The sequence below is a fragment of the Stegostoma tigrinum genome, chromosome 9 (assembly GCF_030684315.1).
Source record: "Stegostoma tigrinum isolate sSteTig4 chromosome 9, sSteTig4.hap1, whole genome shotgun sequence".
NCBI classification, from domain to species: domain Eukaryota; kingdom Metazoa; phylum Chordata; class Chondrichthyes; order Orectolobiformes; family Stegostomatidae; genus Stegostoma; species Stegostoma tigrinum.
This window is the reverse complement of record NC_081362.1, coordinates 73505245-73531482: the sequence shown is the minus strand read 5'-3', so window position 1 is coordinate 73531482 and position 26238 is coordinate 73505245. Positions and strand designations below refer to the sequence as shown.

General features: G+C 40.5%; 1 protein-coding gene across 13 annotated transcripts in view; it reads right to left on the bottom strand.

Annotated features, from left to right (window-relative positions):
• Window positions 1-4517: 4517 nt before the first annotated feature.
• ppp1r21 (protein phosphatase 1, regulatory subunit 21) overlaps window positions 4518-26238 on the bottom strand; it is an 84197-nt gene continuing 62476 nt past the window's right edge. For 4 of the 13 annotated variants that reach the window (XM_048536492.2, XM_048536489.2, XM_059648623.1 and 1 more), the window contains exons 16-23: window positions 23293-23385; window positions 17390-17647; window positions 16786-16818; window positions 16324-16440; window positions 14268-14366; window positions 10444-10572; window positions 7183-7286; window positions 4520-5919 (exon numbers count right to left, since the gene is read on the bottom strand). In XM_048536492.2, the coding sequence (XP_048392449.1) occupies window positions 7218-7286; window positions 10444-10572; window positions 14268-14366; window positions 16324-16440; window positions 16786-16818; window positions 17390-17647; window positions 23293-23385 (798 nt within the window). In that variant the 3' untranslated portion in view covers window positions 4520-5919; window positions 7183-7217. Of the gene's footprint in view, window positions 5920-6991; window positions 7063-7182; window positions 7287-10443; window positions 10573-14267; window positions 14367-16323; window positions 16441-16785; window positions 16819-17389; window positions 17648-23292; window positions 23386-26238 lie in introns of those variants that run through there. The other 9 variants (XM_059648624.1, XM_048536496.2, XM_048536497.2 and 6 more) reach the window with 6 other exon arrangements.

Below are 26238 nucleotides of genomic sequence, written 5' to 3'. Positions count from 1 at the left end.
CTGAAAATATGAAATGAAAACAGAACATGCTAGAAGGACACAGGTACCATCAATGGAGATCAAAAGAGTAATATTTCATCAAAAGAATTAGCCTTTCATCAAAATTAGAGAAAGTTAGAAATGAGATTGTTTTTAAGCAAGTGAATAAGGAGAACAGAGAAATAGAGGAGAAAGAACAAAGGAGAATTTCTCTAAGAGTGGAAATAGGAGACTTTGTCTATTGCAAGAGTTATTGGTGCAGAACCAAGAAAAAGTGGCAACAGGACAAGTAAAAAACAGATTTTATGTATGGAGATGGTGTGAATAGTACAACCAAACAAATAGCTCTCCTTCAAATGCAAATACATTTCTAGGCTGAAAGAGAAAACAGAAGAAATCCCAAATCAAAAACTTGTTCAAAACTCCAAAAATCATCCACAATATCCTGACCAATTTGCAGCAAAATCTTCCAAGCATAAATTGGTCTTGACATACACATTGGCACCCACCAGAACCCTGCAAAATATCTGTTGTCGTTTTCCTTTCAGAGGACAAACAGGATCAATTGAATGATGAACAACTGCCATCCAAAAATATAAGCAAGGAGAAAGGTGAAACTAAAACCTGCATAGATAAAATAACAAAATGGGAGGGCCAACAAAATTAAGACTACAATCTCAAACTGTGGAATGCAATGTGGAGTCCAGAAAGCTGTGTAGTGACAAATAGAAAGATTGGATACTGTTCAAGATTGCACCGAGCTTTATTAGAATACTACAGTGAAGGTTCACACAAGTCATTGTTGTTTCACTAGGGGTTATGCTTCTTATAATTTCACAGACTGCATTCACTGCTTAACATGAACCTGATCTATCCTGGGAAGGCCAAAAACCAATTGAGTTACCACTTTGTGTAACACTTTTGCTAAGTCCATAAATATGACCTGAGCTTCCAGTTGTCTATCATTTTAATTCCCCATCTTGCTCTCTAATTGATATTTCTGCCCTCAGCCTACCACATTGTCCCAATGTCATTCACTATCGAAAGAGCTTGGACATATCGTAAAGCAGAATAATGTCAAAGACAGAGGGTTTAGAAGTCAGAACTCTCAGATAGGGTACAAGTAAAATGCCTGTATTTTCCTTAATAATTAAGCCCTTTAATTCCAACCAAAGTAAGCTGCTGTGTGGTATTCCTGGGCTATATCTGCTAAAAATATTTACTTGGGTTTAAACCCATTTTAAAACTGCCCTGACAGTAAGAATATGGAGGAATTGGTAACAATTGTTTTATGACTATTGCCATTGCAATCTAGCTCGAAACACTACAGATTTCTAGATTTAGCATCCAGAATTTGCATCATTCCCTGGAATCAAATTTCAGTTTTCAGTGCAATCAAAGCAAGCACTCAAATAATTTAACTTGGAGGAGCTATTCATTCATGAATTACACAGAGTTACTACATTTACTAAATTCATCAAGCGCAGTGAGCAGCCCATATCATGTTTATTCAGTTAAATTTAATTCTCAAAACAGTAAATAAGACTAGGTTAGTTTTTTCAAAATTTTAAAACAATTTCTCCCTTTCCCCTGTTGATAATTCCATTCTTTTACAGCCATGGCTTGCTTGGCAATATGTAGGGGACCAGATTTCCATCAATGGACTATACAAGCAGTAGTTGGGAGCTGCTGAACAGCAGCCCAAAGTGACACTCCCTTCCCACTGAGGAAGCCACCTGGCCTTCGTTCTACATTTTCTCCTGCCAGTACATCAAGAAAAGTAAATTGCAGGCTATTTGATACATTCATTCTTCTCTAACAGTTTATTTTATTGAGCTTAATACAATCATTACAAAATCACTCCAGGAAGGAGCCTGAACCTGTTCACATTGCATCTGCATCAATATAGTCATACTAATCAGATTAAACAGAATATTGAATACACCATACCTTTGCATGGAGATTTTAACAATTCTGTTTCAGTATCCCAAGAACATGTGCTAACAAATCTGACAAATATTGAACCACCTCTTCTTTCTCTGCCTTTTAAAACTGTCTGGTGTTGAATGCCCAGCTTAGGTCCAGGATTCAGTGTTCACCAAGTTGATTCTTACAATTGACTTAAGCTTTCAGTTTTCAACCCTTGATTAGAATGTCTACAAAATTTTGAGATTAAATTAAGCCTCTTTTGTCAAATCAGAGGTCAAATTATTACACACAAGATCATTTATTGGTTACAAAATGGGCAGAAGGGTCAGTTTCTGCACTGTACATCTCTGTGAATCTCTGAAAGATTCACAAAATGCAATCTAGCTCTTTAATTAGTAACTCAGTGCTGGGTAGGGTTAAAGTGTGTAACTGGTTTTAGACAGGAACTTCAGTATATCACTGTAATCCAGAATTTATGGATATTGAGTTAACAGAGCAGTGAACATAACAAAAAGGTAAATTTGACAAATTTCAATTGGAGTAATTACATGAATAACTGACAGTAAACTGCTTTAGATAGCTAGTCTGTTCATATGGGATTGTATAGATGCTGCTCACTAGCAATCTTTCAGAGTTTTAAGACCTCATCTCCTGTTAGCACAATTGAGTGAACTGACTTCATTGCCGGGAATTCACGTTCTATAAACCTGCAGCATTGAATTCAGGAGCCCTTTTTGGCAACAGAATTATCTGGTCCCTTTGACTTCAGTCCAAGGAAAACTCACTTTATGCATAAATTACAATAGCTGACTGGGCTTCACACATCTTTCTCAACAATAGTAATTATGTCTCAAACAATGTAATTAAGAAACACTTGTCGTTGTTTGTTGTAATAATTATTATAGTGGCTAGATTAAAAGTTGAATTTTAGGTTGTTAATTTTGCCCTGAATACTCGCATAGAAGCATCTTTTCTAAACTTCAAATTGTTTAAGAGTTAGACAAAAAGTTGATTTACAAAAGATTTTCTCTAACAATGGAAAAGAACACCTGGTCACTCTAATCTACTACTTTGCTACAGATTAAGTAGTAGATGACTTTCATACTAAAGTATCCCTTTTATCAGTTAACTAATTGCACTTAGAAAACTTCTCTCTGAGCAGCTTCTAGCAAACAAATTGATAATGACCATTTCAGGTCCTCCATTGTCCAAGTCAATGGAACGCAATCTTCCCTGGAGTGCATCAGACGTTGGACAGCATTTTACTTAGTGACCAACTGAGGCTGGAAAAATAGCAAGGAGCAGTGTTAGGAAAATTCCTCAACAGTATCACCTCTGGGAAACTTTCCCATTGGCAGGCTGCACAGCAGATTGTCCCACTGAAGTGGGCAGCCAATTTACATGAAAGCCTGAATAAGAACCATTTAATGTGACTTCTGGTACTCAGATGCCAGGATGACCCCTTTCCATATATGTGCAGACAGCCAACTTCATGAAGACTGCATCACATGTTGGTGGCACAGGGACCCTCCACTGTCATACCCGATGCCATCCAGAGCTCTCCTATTTCTGTCTGGTTGAATTGCACTTATCAGGATCCTGTTTACTATCCCTATTTGGATGGCAATTAGTAGGGGGCTACCTGCAATAAAATTGCTAAAAACTTGTTCTACTGCCTGCAATGTGGGCTCAGGATACCCTACTGGCCTGGACTGGGGATCTGAGCCCATAGTAACATTTCAAATGTCAATCTAAATACTTTATAAATGTGGGATGGGTCCTGCCTCTAACCATTCTTTTAGGTTGAGTGTTTTAGATACCAAACAACCTCTGGGTAAACCCATACCTTAAATCTAAGGCCTCCGGTTATTAACTCCTTTACTAAGAAAGACTTTTCCTATCTATACTACTGTTTCTCAATTATGTGCATGAAGTGTTGGAAACACCAACATTCAGGTCAACATTTTACAGAGCCCTGTGAACACAGCTCCATTAAAGAATTTTGCCCAGGAATTTCAAAATCATCTTTCAACAATTTAATGGCAACATATACTGAATGGTTAGAGTAATGATAAATCTGTTCTCACTACAGAAAATAAACCATTAAAAGGACAAACTTCACCAATAGTTTATAATTTGGATTTTGTGATAGACTCGTTTAGATTCCAGAAGGTGGGAATTCCCATAACATCTCTACCAGGTGATGTTTTGTCCCCGAGACCCACATCTTCATAAGAACCAGTTTGGAGGAACAGAAAATTATAAAAGGAGAAAATGTCAATTGCCATCAAGTTTTTAAAATGTTTGTTAGGATGTACTTTTGAAAGTGCAAATTGGTTTTAAAAAAAACTATTTAGAGCTTCAAACAGAATCCAAAGCTCCAATTTCAGAAATTCTCAAACCATGTTATGTTCAACAGTCCCTTCCTCCCACCCCAAGCCGCACCCCCAGCTACCTACTAACCTCATCCCACCTCCTTGACCTGTCCGTCTTCCCTGGACTGACCTATCCCCTCCCTACCTCCCCACCTATACTCTCTCCACCTATCTTCTTTACTCTCCATCTTCGGTCCGCCTCCCCCTCTCTCCCTATTTATTCCAGTTCCCTCTCCCCATCCCCCTCTCTGATGAAGGGTCTAGGCCCGAAACGTCAGCTTTTGTGCTCCTGAGATGCTGCTTGGCCTGCTGTGTTCATCCAGCCTCACATTTTGTTATCTTGGAATTCTCCAGCATCTGCAGTTCCCATTATCTCTTATGTTCAACAGTTAGTGCTTTCTGACAGCAAAGTACTCTCAACTCAGTTCTGAACAAAGACAAGCTCACAGTGTAAAGTGGAGGTAAAGGGATACATTTTCCTCATTAACAGTTTATTTTTGTGGTGGGGTCAATGTTGCACAACACTGAGAAAGTGCAAAATATAAATGCAGGCCATTGTTCTAAATTACAGTGCCAAAACTGGAAAATTGAAGCACAATCTACCCAAGGCTGAGATATTGAAATAAAAGTATTTTTGGATAAGAAAATCTTACATTTAAAAAATATTTAACAGACCATGAATCCTTCTATTCATGGGAACTTACTAAAAAGGACAGCTTTATTATTTTGTAAATAGCAGTTGAGACACAAATGCTAAACAGTCTGGAGTTTCAGTTGCATAAAACTGTAAAATAATGAATGCATTCATAGGAGACACCAGGATGCTTTAATGCATCCATATCAAATGAACAGAATGTTCAAGTGGTAAATACAGTACAGTCACAGCATTTTTGCAGCCTCACATAAAAAATTACATGCTTTGACTACTGGACAAATAAATTTCCTTTAATGAGACAGCACTCCAAGTAAGCAGTTAATGCATCATTTTTACTCATTATTTTTCTTCATTAACAGTTTATGCACCAAATAGATTTTCACATTTAAATTTTCTAGGGGAGAGAAAGAGCAGAAGGGTGATGTGATGTGAAAGAAGTGGAGAGGGCTGGTGCAGCATTAACAGGGTTAGTAACAGGAGTCAAAGGGACAAAGTAGACTTGTGCTCCACATTTTGAGAAATCAAAACACCTGATTTGCACAATGTTAGATCTCTCATTTCAGAGAATAGTTAAACAATTAGCATATACATCATCACATAATTCAATGTACAAAACCTCCTTCATTATGGATTCACCTAATGAAATACAATCTTAAAAAGCTATTGTTACAAATTACCTACTGAATGGGAATTTCATAGGTACAATATTTTTGGAATATGTTTTAAATGCCAGAATATTTCCATTATGTTCCTAAAACTTTAAGGTGTTATTTTAAGAAAATCCTTTAAGTCCAATTTTCTTTTGATTCCTAGGCTCTGTAATACCACAATCACTGCGCACCTTTACTCCTAGAAAGAACTGCAGCACAAATATTCATTTGGCATCATAAAATTCCCTCTGGATAACAGCAGCTGTATCTTCAGTGCTCAGATGTCTAGTTGTACAGTGTCTTATCGCCCTCTGTTTTTCTTTGTATTACCCTTCAAAGACAATGAGAAGAACAATCTGTGATTGACATTGTAAGTTTGATTTTGTGCCGACTCCAATGAACAGGAAAATGCCAAATGTGTTGAAAGCATCTATATAAATAAATAGCATACCTCCTCCCAACTTAGCTGACTTTTGCACGTAATGGAACAAAGTATATTGAAATTTATGATTTATGAAACACAAAAGGTGGGTGAAGCTATGCACTTATTTTTCTGTATTTTCTCTTTCTTTTCCAATTTAATGTGCTATCCACTGATCTTTCTTCTAATATTAGTACTATTAAGATAACAAGACTTATGTTAACTTAAAAAGACTTAACGATACTGAAAGATCTGAATGCACATAATAAAGTTTACAGGGAACATTACCATTCATCACTCCCTGGCTTGAAGTGCAATACCAATGACTGATCATAGATGCTGATTCATTCTTGGATTACTTTACCTCTGGTAGAAGATTTAAGACACTACAACAATACGTTCTCTAACTATATTATGTGCGCTTGACCTATTCATTGGAAAGTGCAGTACTTTTACATTTACTTTCAAAGGATAATGAACATTCTGCAGTACACTCTGCAAAGTTTAGACTTTTTAAAAAATTTAACCCTATTTTTCTAGTTAATCTGTTCAGAGATATTATTACACATCCCTGGAGCAGTTGGGACTTGTACCCAGGTCCCTCAGTCCAGGGGTAAGGACACTACCACCGCACCGCAGAGGGCTCTGCACAGTGTTTATACAAAACAGTATCAATTGTTAACAGATATACCTTAACCTAGGTTTCACCATTTTCACCTGATGTGTACCAGGTAATTTACATTTTTGCAATAGAAATCACAACACTAAGCAATAATATACACCCATTCGAAGATATTTCCCCCCCCCCCCCCCAAGTTAATTAAAAACTAACATTAGGTGCAGTGTCTTGTATTTTAACTATACTCAACATTTTTCGGGTGAGCTCAAGTTTGGTTTTGATCCAATACAAAATGCAATAGCCTTCTTCTGTGCACCTTTTCTACCAAATGCCAAAGCACACTTCAGAATGCATCAATCGTACCTCACTATAGGCTCTGTCACTTGAAATCTTTACAGAAGTTTTCAATTGGGATAGAAGGCTGAAAGGGGCACCTACAATTGACAATATAAAAGTCAAAGAATCTCATTTTCAGTTGATCTGTGCAGTTTCGGTCTCTATTTTGAAAAAAAAATTCAATTACATTGAAAGCTGCTCAGGTAAAGTTCACTTGCCTTATTCCTGGGAATGAGGAACGTATCTAACAAAGCTAGATCGAACAGGTTGGATGTGTACCATTCAAGTTTAGATGAGAAGTGATCTTATTGGAACAAAGATCCTGAGGAGAACAGATAGGGTAGAAGCCAGGAAGAAGTTTTTGTGGACAGACAAACTTACAAATTAAAGGTCTCCCCTTTAAGCTCAAGATGTGGAAAGTTCTATTCTCTCATTCTTTAGTCTGTGGAATTCAACTACCCAGAAAGTAGTGGAGGCTGCATCACTGAAGTTGATCATGGCAGAGTTTGATAGATTATTGATTGACAAGGGAATCAAAAGGTCATGAGGGTCAGATAGGAAGAGAAATTTGAGAGCACCACCAGATCAGGCATGAAAGGAGAAGCAGGTTTGAAGGATCGAATAGCCAACTCTGGCTCCCAAGTATTATGCAAGTACCACTAAAGGACATGAACAGAAATCAGACTAAAGAAATATTGCAAACACTACACTTACCTATAAAACATTTATGACAATAAATTAATAAGCGCAGTCAGGAAGGAGAGATCACATCTGGAATGCGAGCCAGCCTGAGTGAGCATATAGTTTGGGGAATTTTGAGGCAGCATGGAAACAGAACTGGTAATTTTTTTTTATTTCTTTCTCCATTTTAAACGTTCAACATTCAGTAGTCCAGTTCAAAGGTTAAAACAGCAGCTGGTTCAGCTTAGGTACAGTTATCAGTCAACTACCTGAAGCCTAAATAAGGCCTCACTAATTGTTGATTACTATCAAATTCTAGTGAGAGTCACTTCAGCTCTATTTAAGAAAGAGCCTGTTGAAAGTGTATGATCAGTAAAATGCACACTGTCAGGAGGAGAGATCACAGCCTGAGTGAGTATGTGGTTCAGGGAATTCAGCATGGGAATACTATGTAGAATGGAAGAGGTGCTTTTAGCTCAATGTTTTTCGTCTCATAATTTGTAAGATTTTTTAAAAACAGGATATATTGAATTGGGAGCCCAGTACAAAAGAAACAGCGACATCACAGGAAACCCATACGTTAATTGGTTGGCCATAGCTACCAATTTGGACAATGTAGTATAGGTTACTTCCAGATTGAAGGCAAATATCAGAAAATTTACAGATTACAAACGAAAAGACCCCAGTAGGAAACTTTCATAAATCAAATTCAGAATTAAGTAAATAAAACAGAAATGCAGGGCCAGGCGATGTTTCATACTTGCACGATGAGAGAGTACGGACCACACCTGTAGCAAGTATTGGTTGCTCGAGGAACTCTGGCTCGGAGTCGATGAGCGTGTGAAAGCATTAGTGGTGATCTTTCATGAAATCACTGGAAGCGGAGAGTGTGTCCCAGGACTGGAAAAAGGCTAATAGAACACACTTGCACATGGAGGGGAGGGAGGGAGGCAGGCAGAAGACATGAAAATATAGGCTGGAAGGCCCAACCTTAATTGCTAGGAAAACTTTAGAGTCCATTTTTAAGGATAAAATTATGGGGTACTTGGAGGTACTTGCAAAATCGGCTAAGTCAGCACAGCTTTGTCAATGGGAGAACGTGGCTGACAATTCCGTTAGAATTGCCTGTCTAACTTGCTTGTTATCTTCTCAAAGGAGAGCCGGTGGATGTGTTCTATTTGGATTTCTAGAAGGCTTTTGACAAGGTGGCACAAAGGAGGCTGCTAAATAAGATTAGAGCCCACAGTGTTAGGGGCAAGGTACTGGGATGGATACAGGATTGGCTGACTGGCAGAAGGCAGAGAAAGGGGATAAGGGGTCTTTTTCAGGATGATAGCAGTAACTAGTGGAGTTCTGCAAGAGCCAGTCTTGGGACCACAACTATTCATGTTATACATTAACAGTCTGGATGAAGGAACTGAGGGCATTGTAGTAAAGTTTGCAAATGCGATAAAGATAGATGGATGGAAGGTAGTGTTGAGGAAACAGGGAGGCTTAAAAGGAGGACAAGACTAGGAGAGTGGGTAAAGTAGTGGCAGATGGAATACAAAAGGGAAAGTCTGAAGTTACATACTTTGCTAGGAGGAATCGAGACCGAGACTATGTTCTAAATGGGAGAGATTCCAAAATCTGAATTGCAAAGTGTTTGGGAATTCTAGTTCACAGTTCTCTCAAGGTTAACATGCAGGATTAGCTGGCAACTAAAAGGCAAATGTAATATTACCATTCACTCCAAGATGGCTAGAATACAGTAGCAGAGAAGGCTGCATAAGGGTCTAGCCAGAACATATTTTGCAATACTGCGAACAGTTCTGAACCCCATATCTCAGGAACAAGTTGGAGGGTGGCCAGACGAGTTTTACAAGAATAATCCTGGGGAGGACAGGATCATCATGCAGAGTGATTGAGGATTCTGGGGGTCTGTATTTGATGGAGTTTAGAATGATGGTGGGGTAGGATCAGAGTGAAACTTACAAGATACTGACAGGCCTGGATACAGCAGACACGGAGATGTTGTTTCCATTAGTTGGAGAGACTAGCATGACAGGGCACAGCCTTAGAGTGAAGGGAGAATCCTTCAGAACTTAGATATGAATTTCTTCAGCCAGATGTTATTCGGTCTGCAAAACTTATTGCTACGGAAAGCTATGGAGGCCAAGTCACTGACTGTATTTAAGACAGAGTTAAATGGGATGAGCTGAAAGTCCTAATTTTGCTCGAGTGTTAAGTTTCAAAAATTCCTGCCTATTTATCTTGCTTCAGGTCTCCTTTTATTTCCTAATTGGTGTGATTAGAAATAAGTACCTCTCCACTGGCAGCACCATTGTTTGTAGGCTTTTCATCTCAATAATTGCCATTCTAAATCAATTTTCAGCCCAGGGTTGCTTCCAAAAAGTGTGTGCTCTTTTCAAATAGTATCCATCCATCAACTTGTCCTTCTCAGAAGGAATTTGGGTCTGGTCAGAAACCAAACTGATACAAGCAACTTGGATGGGAAGGGAAAACTTGGATCAACTTTCATGACACAGTCAATGCTATCACAATGACTTCCAAGGGTCATTCTATGACCTGCAACTCAGTTGTAACTACTTGATTTAATCAAGTGGTTTTGTTCATGCTTTCCTCTTGGTTTTAGATTATTCTCTATTAAAGATTTGTAGGATGACATTTAAAAATTGAATGTTACTTGCAATTGCTATAAACTTGCATCAGATCTGCAGTTTGCTATTGGTCTTCAGTAGGATTTCAAGAATTACTAAAATCAATAAGAAAAGACAAAAAATGTGCTCTCTGCTTACCTTACTGCCCATACGGAGAGAGTCAATTTCTTCCCTTTGTTTTGACAGAGTCTCGTTCATACTACACAGATGATCACTCATCATACTCAGCTGATCTTCATAGCTCCTCTTTGTTGTTGTTAGTTCATCCTATATTACATTAAGGCAACACCATATAAAAAACAGTAATTACAACAGGGAACCTGTAGAATACATTTTGTGCACATGCATGGAAGTTCTGTCCAATTTATAAAGGTCAACATTTAAGGAATCTAATGGATATAATTTTGTGTGTCACCAGGGAGTGTTTTATTGATCAGTGCATAAATAGTACTCCTTTAAAATATTGATTTAGAAAAAAAGTTTGAAAACATTACAGCTTAGTTTTCAAGTAAATATTCAATTGAGATCTCATGTACTGCAATTTCCAAAGGATTCATACATTGTATTAGGAATTTGGGCTCAGTGGTATTAGGTACTCCTATAATTTGTCGTCGTTGCACATCGTTGACATGACATAATTCAATCCTACTGCCCTTTTATGATTCTGTAATCAAGAGATGAAGTAGTAAACTGGATATTTGTGTTTTTGTCACTTGCTAACATTTGGCACGCCCCTGTTTTCAAAGTTCCTCATGGAAAGCACAACCAGACTCAAGTCATTCAGTTGTTTTTATCCCCCGGCATGCAAAACACCTGTGACAATTTAACTAAACACAGAACACTGCTACCACGAACACTGGGTTGTTTGAACTGTGTAACTTATTGTGATGAAAATTCACTATCTGTCACACCCACATCCAATTCTTCCTACTCCAAGAAACATTTCAATACTTTGGCCATCTAAGCTGTTATCCTTCATTTTACCGCATGAAAATAAATGAGAAAATAATCCTAAACCCATGTAACGTTAAGTGTTTACACAGAGTAGAGTGTTGTTTTGAAAAGTATTTTTCAAGGGATGTGTGTTGCTTGTAATGCCAGCTTTGTTGCCTGTCCCTAATTATCCTTGATTTGAGTTGTTTGCTCGCCCATTTCAGAGGGTGATTGAGAGTCAACCATGGATGGCATTATTGTTAATGAACCAGATGGGAGTAATTGCTGACAGTTTAATGGTAGTCATTACTGAGACTTGGCTTTAAAATCCAGATTTATTAAATCAATTTGAATTCCATAAACTGGCTTGGTGTGATTTAAAGAATGTCCCCATAGCATTTAAGGACTCTAGATTACAAGCCCAATGACATTACCGTCATGTCACTGTCTTCACCTATTATAAAAAGTCTTGTAATTAGACTTCTGAACTCTGGCAGCCAGATTAGTGTTTTATTCTATCTTTCATTTAACTCTTTTACTAGATAATGGTTTTGCGTAAAGGTGGTGACCTGGCTGGGACCCAAATTCAAGGGTAGTTGGCATTTTGGAAGTGCAGGAAGCTAGGAGAATGCCGTGGGGTAGCTTAGTTAATTACAAGTAGCATTAGTGCAGTTGTGAGAGTTGATTTTGTAATCAAGATGTAGAGTCAATTCAGTAAAGACAAGAATGCCAAAGGGTGAGAGTTTACTTTTGGAATATATTACATGCCCCTACAGCAGCTACACTGTCAACAAAGCACACCAGAAGAAATAATGCAGGTTTGTAAGCATGTACTGAAATAATGAATGATATTAATCTATATACTGATTGCATCAGATTGGCAAAAATTGCAGAGTGAACTAACAATTTCTTAGTCTAGCACATTTTTGTGTCAACCAAGGAGCAGGCTATTCTAGATCCAGTCATGTGCAATGTAACAGGATGAATTAATGACCTAAAAGTAAAAGAGCACCATGACACAGCAACAACTATAACAAGAAGAATTTCAAACTTAGTTGTATATTTGACTAGAGCTTTAAACTTAAATAATAAATTACATGGAAATGAAACAAAGTGGGCTGAATTGAACTGGGTAATTAGGTTAAAACATAGAACAATAGAGAAGCAGTGGCAGGAATATTTGATAACACTTAGCAAAAATGCATCCCAATGAGAAATGCTCCACGAAGACGATCTACCTTCTGTTTGCTAACAGAAGTTAGACGCTATTGAATTGAAGCTAAATAAATACAATCTTGCAAAAATTACCGGTAGGTCAGAAAAAATTGGCTGATTTTAAAAAATAATGATTAAAAACATGACAAACTAAAGTACAAGACAATGGTCAAGAAATATGAAAAGTTCGTAAATCTCAATCTGTAGACTGACAGTGTGTTTATGGTTTTTAGCAAAGATTTGTAGCTTGGGTTGTTGATTTGGTCGTTGACTTGGTCACTGAGCTGGCTTGTTTTCATTCAGATGTTTCGTCACCATGATAGGTAACATCAGTGAGACTCTGATGAAGCGATGTTGTTCTACTCTGCTTAGAATTTATACTGTCATGTCCGTTACAGTAAGTAGTATCATTTTCAGTTTTGTTCTATATGGGTTTGCATATGGGGTCCAATTCCACATTTGTTGATTGCATTATGGGTTGAGAACACTGCTACTAGGAATTCCTGCGCATATCTACGTTTGGCTAGGGCTACTACGGTTACATTGTCCTAGTTAAACGGATGGCGTTCATTGTCAAAGTGTACTGATATTAAGGAAAGCTCATGCTGCTAGCTGATGTTCATGTATTCTGATGGCTGCTTTCCTTCTCGTTTGCCTAATGTAATGTTTGTGGCAGCCGTTGTACGGTATTTTGCGGACTGTGTCGGTTCTACTTGTTGTGGGAATGGGGTCTTTAGTCCTTGAGTGTTTGTCATAGGGTGGCTCTGGTCTTGTGCGTTACCATGATTCCTAGTGATCATAGGAGTCTCGGTGTCAGTTCTGATATGTTCTTTATTGTAGGGCTGTGTGGCCAGTGTATTACAGCGTACTGCGTCTTCCAGTTGTCTATTTAGTAGGCACCTGTGGATGAAATTGCAAGAATATCCATTCATAGCAGCGATTTTGTATAGGTGCTGTTCCTCTTTCCTGTGTAGTTTCCTCTGGTGAGTTGCACTGAGTAGTGGCCCATTTAAAATAGTGTCGGAACACAGCTTTATGTGGGGGTGTTGGGGTGGTTGCTGTGAAAGTTGAGAACGTGGTTAGGGTGGGATTCTTTCCTTTATACAAAAGTATGGAACTCCCCGTTGGTCATATATTCAACTCTGATGTCCAGAAACAGAAGCTGATTGTCATTTTCTTCTTCTCATGAATTTAAACCTGGTTAATACATCGTCGATGACAACAAATGTGTTGTCCGATACCAGATCCACAATTTTGGCTGAATGAGGGTGAGGGTAGTGTATTCTAGTCTTTACATGACTGCTTCTGCAATGAGTTGAGATGGGTGACCCAATGAGTGTGCCATTGATCTGTCTGTATACTTGACCATTAAAGTGTGTGGTGAGGCATGAGTCTAGTAATTTGAGTATGTAGTGATTGCTGATGGAACTGCTCGTCTGCTTTCTTGCTTCCAATAGTAATATGGCCAGCGTTTCTTTGGCTACTGGGATGTCAACTGATGTGAATAATGCTATGACATCAAAGGCCTCCATAATCTCACAGTCACTGAGTTATATTCTTGAGGATATTGAGGAATTCTTGGATTGAGTAGATGGAATGGGGTGATCCATAAACAAGGTGTTTCAGTCTCTGTTGTCGGTCCTTGGCCAATTTACGTAAAGGTGTGCCTGGTAGGAAGACAATGGGTCTGAGGGGGATGTCTGGTTTGTGTATTTTAGGAAGTCCATAGAAGCAGGGATCGTTCATGTATTTGTTTACAAGTATATATTTACGTTCTACCAAGCATATTCAAAAGGGTTTATATTTCTTCCTACCTGTAATCGCACAATATTTTGATTGGCAACTTTTATTTCTTCTGACAGGGCTTCTCTGGACTTTTCTGCCAGTGCTAAGCGCTTAGCAAGGGCTCGACACTACAAATTTATAAAAGAAAAAGCATTCTGTAGGAAAACTTCCTAATTCACAAAATAATGCTGTTTGAAACGGTGGTGTGAAAACCTGCCCCAGTGCAGCTGGAAATATTGACATGAAACGCTTGTCCATAGACAAAAATCAACCATCTGAATGAATGGTTCCCTCCAGGATGCTTTATACTTATGATTGTACCCTCTCAATTTCCAGCTGCCTTTTCCCTATACCTTCGAAGAAAACACAACATTTCCTCCATCCACACTACTGTCCAAGATCTGAAACAACTCAGTGAAATTTGCAACCTGAAAACATCTAAATCAATATACTACACGTGCTACAGAGTGCTGTCTTCTCTACATTAAGAAATGAGTGAAGAAGTAGGCCGTAGGGCAACTCAAGACTGCTGTCATTTGGCTAACTTTAAATGAAATTTACTGAGTATTTGAAACCCTGCATATTAGATAATCAATTTCCTGACCAGGTCCCTGATTTGGGCATCTCATTTTTTACACATAACACTGCTCATAGCACAGAAGTAGCATCTCACCTTCCTACTTCTCATCAGGCAGCCACCTGCTTCAAACGTCAACTTTTTAAAACTCCAAAACTCTATCGTCTTTTCAGTGAGGGTGTTACAGTCATTCATTGGGGCTACGGGATTCTAGGTGGATCGTGGTTCTCTTGTGGATCCTTTTTCTAGAACAGAGTTTACCCTGAGCTAGAGATTCATCAAAATAAAAGTCTTGGGCCCCAAATCATTTTGACCCACAGCACTGTGAAGTTGACATTCCCTTATGGCTAGATAAAACAACAGAAGGACAGCAACACAGAATACTGATTTGGAACAGTGAAAAATCAGGCTCCGCAAAGATGCTGAAAGTGAATGCTTCATTGCCAGAAGCAAAAAATCAGGAGGGATATTCATTTCATGATGCTCATTTACTGGTCCAATCCATTATTGTTCCATAGAAAGTGCATGGGAGCAACTGCCATGACTGATTCTTTAAGCTAGTGAACAATGACAAATGGAACAAAAAAAATCTTAATCCCACAGCAAATATGTAGCTCCGTTGTAAAACTGGTCAAAGATGTGGGCATATAATCTAGGTTGACATTTCAGTACGCTACTGAGGGAACGGTGTCATATTTCAAGCAAGATATTAAAAAAAGGGCTCTCTTTACTCTCACAAGTAGAGATAACTGCTCCGATAGCATTACATGAATGAAGAGTTGGGTTTCCGAGTCTCCGAAGAATTTGTACCTCAACCAGCATCACTAAAAAAGGTTACTTATTTATCTTGTTTGTGGGTTCTTGGTGTGCACATGTTTCTCCACATTACATCAATAACTACATTTCAAAAAGTTCTGATTGACTCTAAAGTGATCTTAACAGGCGTTATACAAACATAAGTATTTTATTTCTTCATTTACATGTGAAATGCAAATAAAAGACTTATTATCCAAGATTTGCAGAACTCTCATGTAACAATGAAATCAAAACAATTACATAAAAGCAAAATACTTTGGATACTGAAGATCTGAAATGAAAACAAAGCACTGAAAATACATGAGATAACAAGGTGTAGAGCTGGATGAACACAGCAAGCCAAGCAGCAGGGGAACAGGAAAGCTGATCCTTCTGAAGGGGGTCTAGGCCCAAAACGTCAGCTTTCTTGCTGCTTGGCCTGCTGTGTCCATCCAGCTTACACCTTGTTATCTCAGATTCTCCAGCATCTGCAGTTCCTACTATCACTGAAAATACATGGATCTGATAGCCTCTCTGGAGTGTAACAGCATTGTTAACTCAATTTCTCTCACCACAGATGCAGCCTGACCTGAGTATTTCCAGTACTTTTTTTCAAATTATTTTTAGGCTGATATATTTACAAGCATCACTTGGATGAAGAATGCTTCTGATAATGTCAACACTAAAAGCCGGTCGTCAGTCATTAATATTACCTCTGCATAGAAATACACTGACTTGCTGTCAGCTATCTGAAGTTGTGCTGTTAGCTCAGCAACCCTCATCATATAGTGACTTTTGATCAACTGTTCACGTGACTCTGCATCAGGAATCTGAAAGTTAACACATGGGATACTTCTTTAGCTGCGATTGGTAAATACTATTTATGGTGACATTCTAAAATCTGTTAATTACATCTAATTTAACTCAACATTTAAATATGACATAAGACACCCAAACAAGTGAGGACCACTTTAAAATCTACATTTTATATCACTTTCTGAACAAGCTGCTCAATCTGATCAGCTATAATCACCCAACCACACAATTAAAACTAAAAAGCATCAAAATTCTAATTCTAACAAATGTGCAAAAGTTTGTCCATTTCAAAATGAAGTTGTTTGCAGTAGAGTTAACCCGTTAATTTCCATTAAAGAATGCAAAAGATATCACAGTACCTCATTGTTGATGGAAGTGGTCAACATTCCAACCTATCAAAAAAAGAACTCTTATTCAGCTCAAGTTTCAGGCTACTGAACACATTAAAATTAACCACAAGCAAAAGGAGGGGACTTACTAGAATGAGGCAGTAGTTCAGTGAGCATGATGTTAGGATACAATTTTCTTTTCGTCAAAAATGTCAAGACTGTGGCAATTCACAAATATCTAAACTATTGTCATTTAGAATTCATTTCACAATGACTCAGGGTAAATCACTGCTTGCTAAGATAGCTGGAGAGACAATATCTTCTGCCAGGGTGAGAAAAAAAAGCTTCAAATGACCTTAGTAATTTAGACAAGGTAGAGAGATGGTGGAAAGAGAAGAGGGCATTTCCTAAGTGGCAGACTGTACTGGGTATGGATGAGATGCTATGTTGGTAAAATAGTATGTTGAAACTTAATCTAAGATCAGTCATGAGCAATGCCATCTGGGAAAGGAACTGGAAGAGTAGTCACTTCCCTTGGAACAGCACCTAGGAATTAAGGCTAAGATTTTTAGGAGGGAGCAAACAAAACAAACCAAGTCTTAGTCCCATTGAAATAAAGCCTTATTTCATTTACCAGGCTAGTACTTCTAACTGGCTCTTTGGAGTCTTTTTCAACAAGCTGCAACTCTTCTTCAATTTTGTGAACAGTACCATTCTCCTGGATCGAGCCAACAAAAGGCATTTTCCCAGTCATTGCAGTTTTCAATTGACTTTCCAGCTCAGTCAAACGTTGATTCTCCTTCTCCAATTTTATTTTGGCTAATTGAGCTTCTAACATCCAGTGTTCTTTCTCCTGCTCCAGCTTTGCTATCTTCTCTTGGCTTTGTTGCACCTGCAAAGATGGGAAAATCTATTTGGTTACTATTTCTTCTTTAAGTGCTCATGCCATCCCCCAGATGATAGCAAATGGAGGTGGCTGAAATACTCCCAAGGCGTTTACATATTTTTCTTTGCAAGGCACATGCAGTGTGCAAATATGATCAGAGTTAAATCTACAATTTTAATCTTTTTACCCTTTTAGTTGGATACGTAGCAGAGTGGCCTAGTAATCCAGAGGCTCAGGGTCATGAGTTTATATTCCACCAGCTGCCATAGTAGAGTCTAATTTCAATTATGAAGTCAAGATTTGAAAGCTAGTTTCAGTAATAATGACCATGAAACTATCATTGTAAAAACTGGAAGGAATTCTGCCATCCTGTGGTGTTGGGCATACATAGGACTTCAGATCCACAGGAACATGCGAGACTCTCAACTACCCTCTGAAATATCACTCAGTTCAAATGTTGGCCTTGTCTGTGACACAAGTATGAAAGAAAGTGGGGGAAAAAAAGTGGAAGAAAACAACTTTCAAAACACCACAAAATAAAAGCCAAAAGGAAGTGCGGATGCTATAAATCAGGAGCAAAACAGAAGTTGTTGCTGGAAAAGTAACTTTGGACTCTACATCTTCACACCCTGCTTCCTGTAAAGACTCCATCCCATTCTTTCAAGTCCTCAGTCTCTGTCCCATATGTTCAGTTGAGGCCATCAACAAGGGAGCCTCCAAATGTCCACCTTCCCCTGGACTCTGAACATGGTTGGAATTCCAGCTTGTGAATGACAAGGTGGAATACCAACTCTGATTTTTCTTTTTAAATGTAGAATTTCCAGTTTGACACAGCAATACCAAGCCAGACATATACTGCTTTAGTAAGCTGAAATATACCACATGCACCAGGGGAGGCATGGTTGCTCAACGGTTAGCACTGCTGTCTTACATCGCCAGGGACCTGGGTTTGATTCCACCCTCGGGCGACTGTGTGGAATTTGCACATTCTCCTTGAGTCTGTGTGGGTTTCCTCCAGGTGCGCCTGTTTCCCCTCTCAGTCCAAAGATGTGCAGGTTAGGTGGTGTGGCCATGCTAAATTGCCCATAATGTTCAGGGATGTGTAGATTAGGTAGGTTATAGAGGAATGGGTCTGAGTGGGATGCTCCAAGGGTCAGTGTAGACTTGTTGGCCTGAAGGGCCTGTTTCCACACTGTAGGGATTCTATGAATAAATGGACAGAGATTGCAGAACTTGAAAGTACAGAAAGATCTAGGTGCCTTGCAAATGAATCTCTCAAAGTTACAATAGCAGCAAGTAAATGGCAAAATGAAACACTGCTTTATGGCAAGGGAAATGGAATATAAAAGGGACATTTTTGCTACGTTCATACAGGATATGGTGAAACAATATCTGAAGAAGTGTACACAAGTTTGGTCTCCTTATTTAAGGAAGGATATACATGCAAAGCATTTCAGAGAAGATTCAACTGATACCTGGAATGGGGGTATTAATTTATATGAGGAATAGCTGGATCTGAATCTATACAAGTTAAGAATGAGAGATGATCTAATCCACCATTCAAGATCCTGAGGGGACTTAAAAGTAAATGCTGGAAGAGACTAGAACTCAGTTTAAAACAAGGGGCCTCCCATTTAGGATAGTTAACAATATTAAACTATTAAGGAAAGTAGCTACAAACGTGGAAGATTACTGCCTATACACATAGTAAGAATCCTCAGGTTCAGGAAATTCTGAGAGGATGGAAAGCCACCGATGTAGCATCCTGATTTGAAAAGGGAGGCAAAAAACAGGTAACTTGAGGCCAGTTAGCTTAATATCTGATATTGCAAAAAATATTCAAGTCTACTATAAAGAATGTAATTGTGAGCATTTAGAAATACATAATATAATCAAGAGTTAGCATAGCTTCAGGAAGGGGAAACCCATGCCTGACAAACATATTAGAAATCTTTGAGTAGTAGTCACAAGCAGGATAAGGAGGAATCAGTAAATATATTAGTATTTCCAAAAAGCAATTAAACAAAGAACTGCATCAAAAGGTACTTGATAAGATAAAAGATATAATATTGGAATAGTATGTTAGCATGGGGAGAGAACTGGCTAACTAATAGAAGATAGAGTGGGATGGGGGTGGAAGGGAGGGGGCTGCAGTTTCAGGGGGGCAACCTGGTTTAGGGATGTGGCCACAATTATTTACAATATATAAACGTACAATAAACATAGAAACAGGTCCTTTAGCTTAACTTGCCCCTTGCCATGATCTCACTGAATGGAACAGCAAACCTGATGGGCCAAAAAGCCTACAACTGCTCCAGTATCTTAAGGTCTTAAGATGGTTTTGCACTCACTATTAGGAGAATTTCAAAGCAGCGAACTGGATATGCGAAGGTTGGGCGGGGGGGGTGAAATTAGATTGAAATTCAAGAAAAACTCAGTCGCAGGCATCAAGCTATCATTTTGCTCACAGTAATGTCACAAATAATGTGAAGCTCAGTGATGTCAACTGCACGATTGGCGAGTGTCTCCTGCAGTTGCAGCAGCAGCAAACACAGTTGTGAAAAAAAGCTAAAACTGATGATGTCTGACTTACTTGTTGAATATTAACATGAATCTCATTTCGTACATATTCTCAACACATTCAAGTTTGCTGGCCTGCAGTTATATTACAAGCACTTTGTAATTTACTTTGAAACTTTCCACCCATCATCACGGTGCCACCATTTAACCTTTTGATCGTTTCTTCACAATGATGCATAGTGGCCTTTTATTTTAGCAAATGCAATACATTGGCCTTTGTGCAGCCAACCCTGAAGCAAACAGTTCATGGTCTGACCTAAACCAATCTTTGCAGAGGCTGTGACCAATTTTTATTTTATGATTCTCTCTGGACTCCTCAACTATGTACTACAAAATCAATTTTTAAAATGCATTTTTGGATATATAAACTTGTTTCCCCATGTTTAGTACATCATGTTTGAATCGCCATTATAAAGAAAAAGACAATGAATAGATGTTGGTGTACAAGTAAAACAACAAAAATAATGGCATGTAAAAGTAACATTTGTCCACAAGCAAGTGACAAGATTTGGAAGAGCTGCATCATGGGTACAGAAGTATTGTTGGGTTACTGTACTAGTGATCTAACTGATTAATTGAGTTCAGTTTTAAAACCTCTGGAAATAAACAGCTATAATTGGAAGTTATGACATATTAGCTATGAAAATCGAGCTGGTTTACTAACAGCCTTTCAGCAAAGAACCTCTTAATAGGTCTGGACTAAGTGACTCCAGTCCCACATCAATATGGCCCGTTCTTAGCAAATTAATTAGGGAGGTCAAGTAAGGATAAACAATAAACATTGTCCTTTATAGCATCATCTACGTCTTTGAATAGAAACATAGTATGCATTATGTCAGTAAATTTGATTTAAAGACTGTTGCAAAGGAATTTAAAGATCTCATGAGCAGAAGGTTAATTAATTCAACTTTTGTAAGAAGTTCTTACAGCTTTCAAGTGGCAATACAGTTCAAGAATTGTAAATCTATTGTTCTTCATCCTGAGACATCAAGTTCTGATTACCTTTTACATAATGTTCCCAATATTGGAGAGCAAAATTTTTCATTTTGTTTTGCACAATACCCTAGAAGTGGTGATCTACTGGTGGAATGCTTGCAATAACGTTACACAAGTACACGTGTCAGCCACAAAGTTGCCTTGGAAATCAATGTGGTTTTGAAACAATAGCTGACAATAGCCACATCTCATTTCAATGTACAAATTAGAAAGAAAGAGGAGAATTAGGAGTAGGCCAGACAGCCCTACTCAACTATCCAAAAGATCATGAATACTGAATCAGATTTTGATCACTCCACATTCCCACCTCCCTTCTTTGCTGAATTTATTTACCTCAGCTTTACATTCAAAAGGCATAACTTTCCAAGACAGCCTAAGAAAAAACACACATCTTAAATGGGCATTCCATTACTTTTAAACAGTGACCTTTAGTTATAAACTTTCCTACAAGTGGCAGCACTTTTTCTGCACACACCATGTCAAGGTCCACTGGTGTTTTATATGATTCGAGCAAGTCACCACTTACTCTTCTAAACTCCAGTGGGACAGAGAGCCAGATATACATAGTCAGAGAGGGTGAGGGGGCGAGGGAGAGCAAGTGAGGTGGGGGAGAGCGGCGGCCAGGGGCAAGAGTGTGGGGGTGGTGGTGAGGGAATAGGAGGAGACAAGTGGGAGGGGGAGGGGGAAGAAGAGGAAAAAAAACAAGAAAAAACAGAAAGAGCGCGAAAGAAAGAAAAAAAGATAAACACCAGGCAGACAGCAAGGGGGAAGGGATGGGGAGAAGAGGAGAAAGAGACAGGGCGGGGGGGTGGTGAGGAAAGAGAGATGGAAAGTCACACAGACTGGGGGAGGGGGGGGGGGAAGACAGAGACATTTCAACAGCAAGAGAAAGGGAGAATAGTGCACAAAAGGTGGCAAATTCAATAAAAATCTGGAATTAAGAGACTACTGATGACCATGAATTTGTTGTTGATTGTTGGAAAAACCCATCTGGTTCTTAATCCTAACCCTAACTCTAAAAGGACATTAAAGGAAGGAAACTGCTGTCCTTACCTTGTCTGGTCCACATGAGACTCCAGTGCCTCAAAGTGGGTGATTCTTAAAACGTCCTCTAGGCAATTAGAAGTAGGCAATAAATGCTGGCTGAGCCAGTGGCACTGTTACCCCGTGAATGAATTTTAAGAAAATGAGAATACAGGTTGCTTGTACATAAAGTGCTAAGCTTAAAGAATAGATGAAGTCAGTTTCACTATTAAAAGGCTAAAATAAGTGTTAAGTAGAAAAGGATTAATTTATCCATATTGCTGCTGTCAAAAAGTATAAATAGGCCATATTTAATATTAAGGCCTGAATTTTTGAAAAATTGGACAGTCATAGAGTAACAGTCAGAGTAATACAGCATGCAAACAGGCCCTTTGGCCCAAGCTGGTCCATGGTGCCCACTCAGTCCCAATTGCCCACATTGGACCCTATCCCGCTAAACCCTTCCCATCCATGCACCTATCCAAATGTTGTCTTAAATGTTGCTTTTGTGCTTGCCTCAACCACTTTCTCTGGCAGCCCATTCCATACACGCACCACTCTGTGTCAAGACGTTGCCCCTCAGGTCCTTCCTAGCGCTTTCCCCTCTCACCTTAAACCTATACCCTATAAAGGCATAGTACCACATAATGCTGATTTTTTTGCATACAAGGTGAAGGATATTAGAATGCGACTTCACCTGCATTTTCACAATTAGTAATTCTCAAAATTCAGTGAATGCCTGACACTCATTAACATCCATGTATGAGAATGGAGACACAAGGTTTCTGGCAATCATTCAAAAGTTCAAATAGGCTGTAAACTTTTGCTAACAGTTTGAAATACAGAGGGCCTAAAAACATTCTAGTGTCTTATGATTAAAAAATAGATCTATACTAGATATGGCCTTTGAAAGAGGTATATTAAATATTGGTTAAGTTTCCATAATTAGCCATATAAAATGTTCTCAGACATCCTTATCATTTCAAGTGTGTCTTAGCTATTTGAGCTTTTCTACCAAATATCCCGAACAAACAAAGAAAACAAATCAATACCTGTTGGGAAAGACCTTCACGGCTTTCAGTGGAACTCAGAATGGTCTTGCGATTTGCCAAAGCTGCTTCATATGGCACTGATCCTGGACGAAGCTGTAAGATGATAATTCTACTACATAACTTCCAATGCTAAAATGTTAAAGCAGAACTAATTATATACTGTATTACAAAACTCTAATCTGTGTTACATTCTGCACAAGGCTGGTTGCTGGTCATCCTCTCCTTGTACCTAAAGCTTTCTAAATGTGCTTTTAAACATAACTGTTGCTTTGGACGTTGCCCATTGTTGCAACTGAAAAATGCTTTGCATTCATGACTTTAGATATTCTCCCTTCAGAAGTGAATAATGGACTTCAGTACAAATCAGGACCTATTGCAAATACAACACAACCACATAGCAATTCAGAGATAATGGGAACTGCAGATGCTGGAGATTCCAAGATAATAAAATGTGAGGCTGGATGAACACAGCAGGCCAAGCAGCATCTCAGGAGCACAAAAGCTGACGTTTCGGGCCTAGACCCTTCATCAGAGAGGGGGATGGGGGGAGGGAACTGGAATAAATAGGGAGAGAGGGGGAGGCGGACCGAAGATGGAGAGTAAAGAAGATAGGTGGAGAGGGTGTAGGTGGGGAGGTAGGGAGGGGATAGGTCAGTCCAGGGAAGACGGACAGGTCAAGGAGGTGGGATGAGGTTAGTAGGTAGCTGGGGGTGCGGCTTGGGGTGGGAGGAAGGGATGGGTGAGAGGAAGAACCGGTTCGGGAGGCAGAGACAGGTTGGACTGGTTTTGGGATGCAGTGGGTGGGGGGGAAGAGCTGGGCTGGTTGTGTGGTGCAGTGGGGGGAGGGGATGAACTGGGCTGGTTGAGGGATGCAGTGGGGGAAGGGGAGATTTTGAAACTGGTGAAGTCCACATTGATACCATATGGCTGCAGGGTTCCCAGGCGGAATATGAGTTGCTGTTCCTGCAACCTTCGGGTGGCATCATTGTGGCAGTGCAGGAGGCCCATGATGGACATGTCATCAAGAGAATGGGAGGGGGAGTGGAAATGGTTTGCGACTGGGAGGTGCAGTTGTTTGTTGCGAACTGAGCGGAGGTGTTCTGCAAAGCGGTCCCCAAGCCTCCGCTTGGTTTCCCCAATGTAGAGAAAGCCGCACCGGGTACAGTGGATGCAGTATACCACATTGGCAGATGTGCAGGTGAACCTCTGCTTAATGTGGAATGTCATCTTGGGGCCTGGGATGGGGGTGAGGGAGGAGGTGTGGGGACAAGTGTAGCATTTCCTGCGGTTGCAGGGGAAGGTGCCGGGTGTGGTGGGGTTGGAGGGCAGTGTGGAGCGAACAAGGGAGTCACGGAGAGAGTGGTCTCTCCGGAAAGCAGACAGGGGTGGGGATGGAAAAATGTCTTGGGTGGTGGGGTCGGATTGTAAATGGCGGAAGTGTCGGAGGATAATGCGTTGTATCCGGAGGTTGGTAGGGTGGTGTGTGAGAACGAGGGGGATCCTCTTGGGGCGGTTGTGGCGGGGGCGGGGTGTGAGGGATGTGTCGCGGGAAATGCGGGAGACGCGGTCAAGGGCGTTCTCAATCACCGTGGGGGGGAAGTTGCGGTCCTTAAAGAACTTGGACATCTGGGATGTGCGGGAGTGGAATGTCTTATCGTGGGAGCAGATGCGGCGGAGGCGGAGGAATTGGGAATAGGGGATGGAATTTTTGCAGGAGGGTGGGTGGGAGGAGGTGTATTCTAGGTAGCTGTGGGAGTCGGTGGGCTTGTAATGGACATCAGTTACAAGCTGATTGCCTGAGATGGAGACTGAGAGGTCCAGGAAGGTGAGGGATGTGCTGGAGATGGCCCAGGTGAACTGAAGGTTGGGGTGGAAGGTGTTGGTGAAGTGGATGAACTGTTCGAGCTCCTCTGGGGAGCAAGAGGCGGCGCCGATACAGTCATCAATGTACCGGAGGAAGAGGTGGGGTTTGGGGCCTGTGTAGGTGCGGAAGATGGACTGTTCCACGTAACCTACAAAGAGGCAGGCATGGCTGGGGCCCATGCGGGTGCCCATGGCCACCCCCTTAGTCTGTAGGAAGTGGGAGGAGTCAAAAGAGAAGTTGTTGAGTGTGAGGACGAGTTCCGCTAGGCGGATGAGAGTGTCGGTGGAGGGGGCCTGGTCGGGCCTGCGGGACAGGAAGAAGCGGAGGGCCTTGAGGCCATCTCCATGCGGAATGCAGGTGTACAGGGACTGGACGTCCATGGTGAATATGAGGTGTTGGGGGCCAGGGAATTGGAAGTCCTGGAGGAGGTGGAGGGCGTGGGTGGTGTCACGGACATAGGTGGGGAGTTCCTGGACCAAAGGGGAGAAAATGGAGTCCAGATAGGTGGAGATGAGTTCGGTGGGGCAGGAGCAGGCTGAGACGATGGGTCGACCAGGGCAGGCAGGTTTGTGGATTTTGGGAAGGAGATAGAAACGGGCCGTGCGGGGTTGGGGAACAATGAGGTTGGAGGCTGTGGGTGGGAGGTCCCCTGAGGTGATGAGGTCATGAATGGTGTTGGAGATGATGGTTTGGTGCTCGGGTGTGGGGTCATGATCGAGGAGGCGGTAGGAGGTGGTGTCGGAGAGTTGGCGTCTGGCCTCGGCGATGTAGAGGTCAGTACGCCATACTACCACTGCGCCACCCTTGTCTGCGGGTTTGATGGTGAGGTTGGGGTTGGAGCGGAGGGAGCGGAGGGCTGCCCGTTCTGCGGGGGAGAGGTTGGAGTGGGTGAGAGGGGTGGAGAGGTTGAGGCGGTTAATGTCTCGACGGCAGTTGGAGATGAAGAGGTCGAGGGAGGGTAGGAGGCCTGGGGGTGGTGTCCAGGAGGAGGACTTGTGTTGGAAGCGGGTGAAGGGGTCAGTGGAAGGAGGGTTGGGTTCCCGGTTGAAGAAGTAGGCATGCAGGCGAAGACGGCGGAAAAA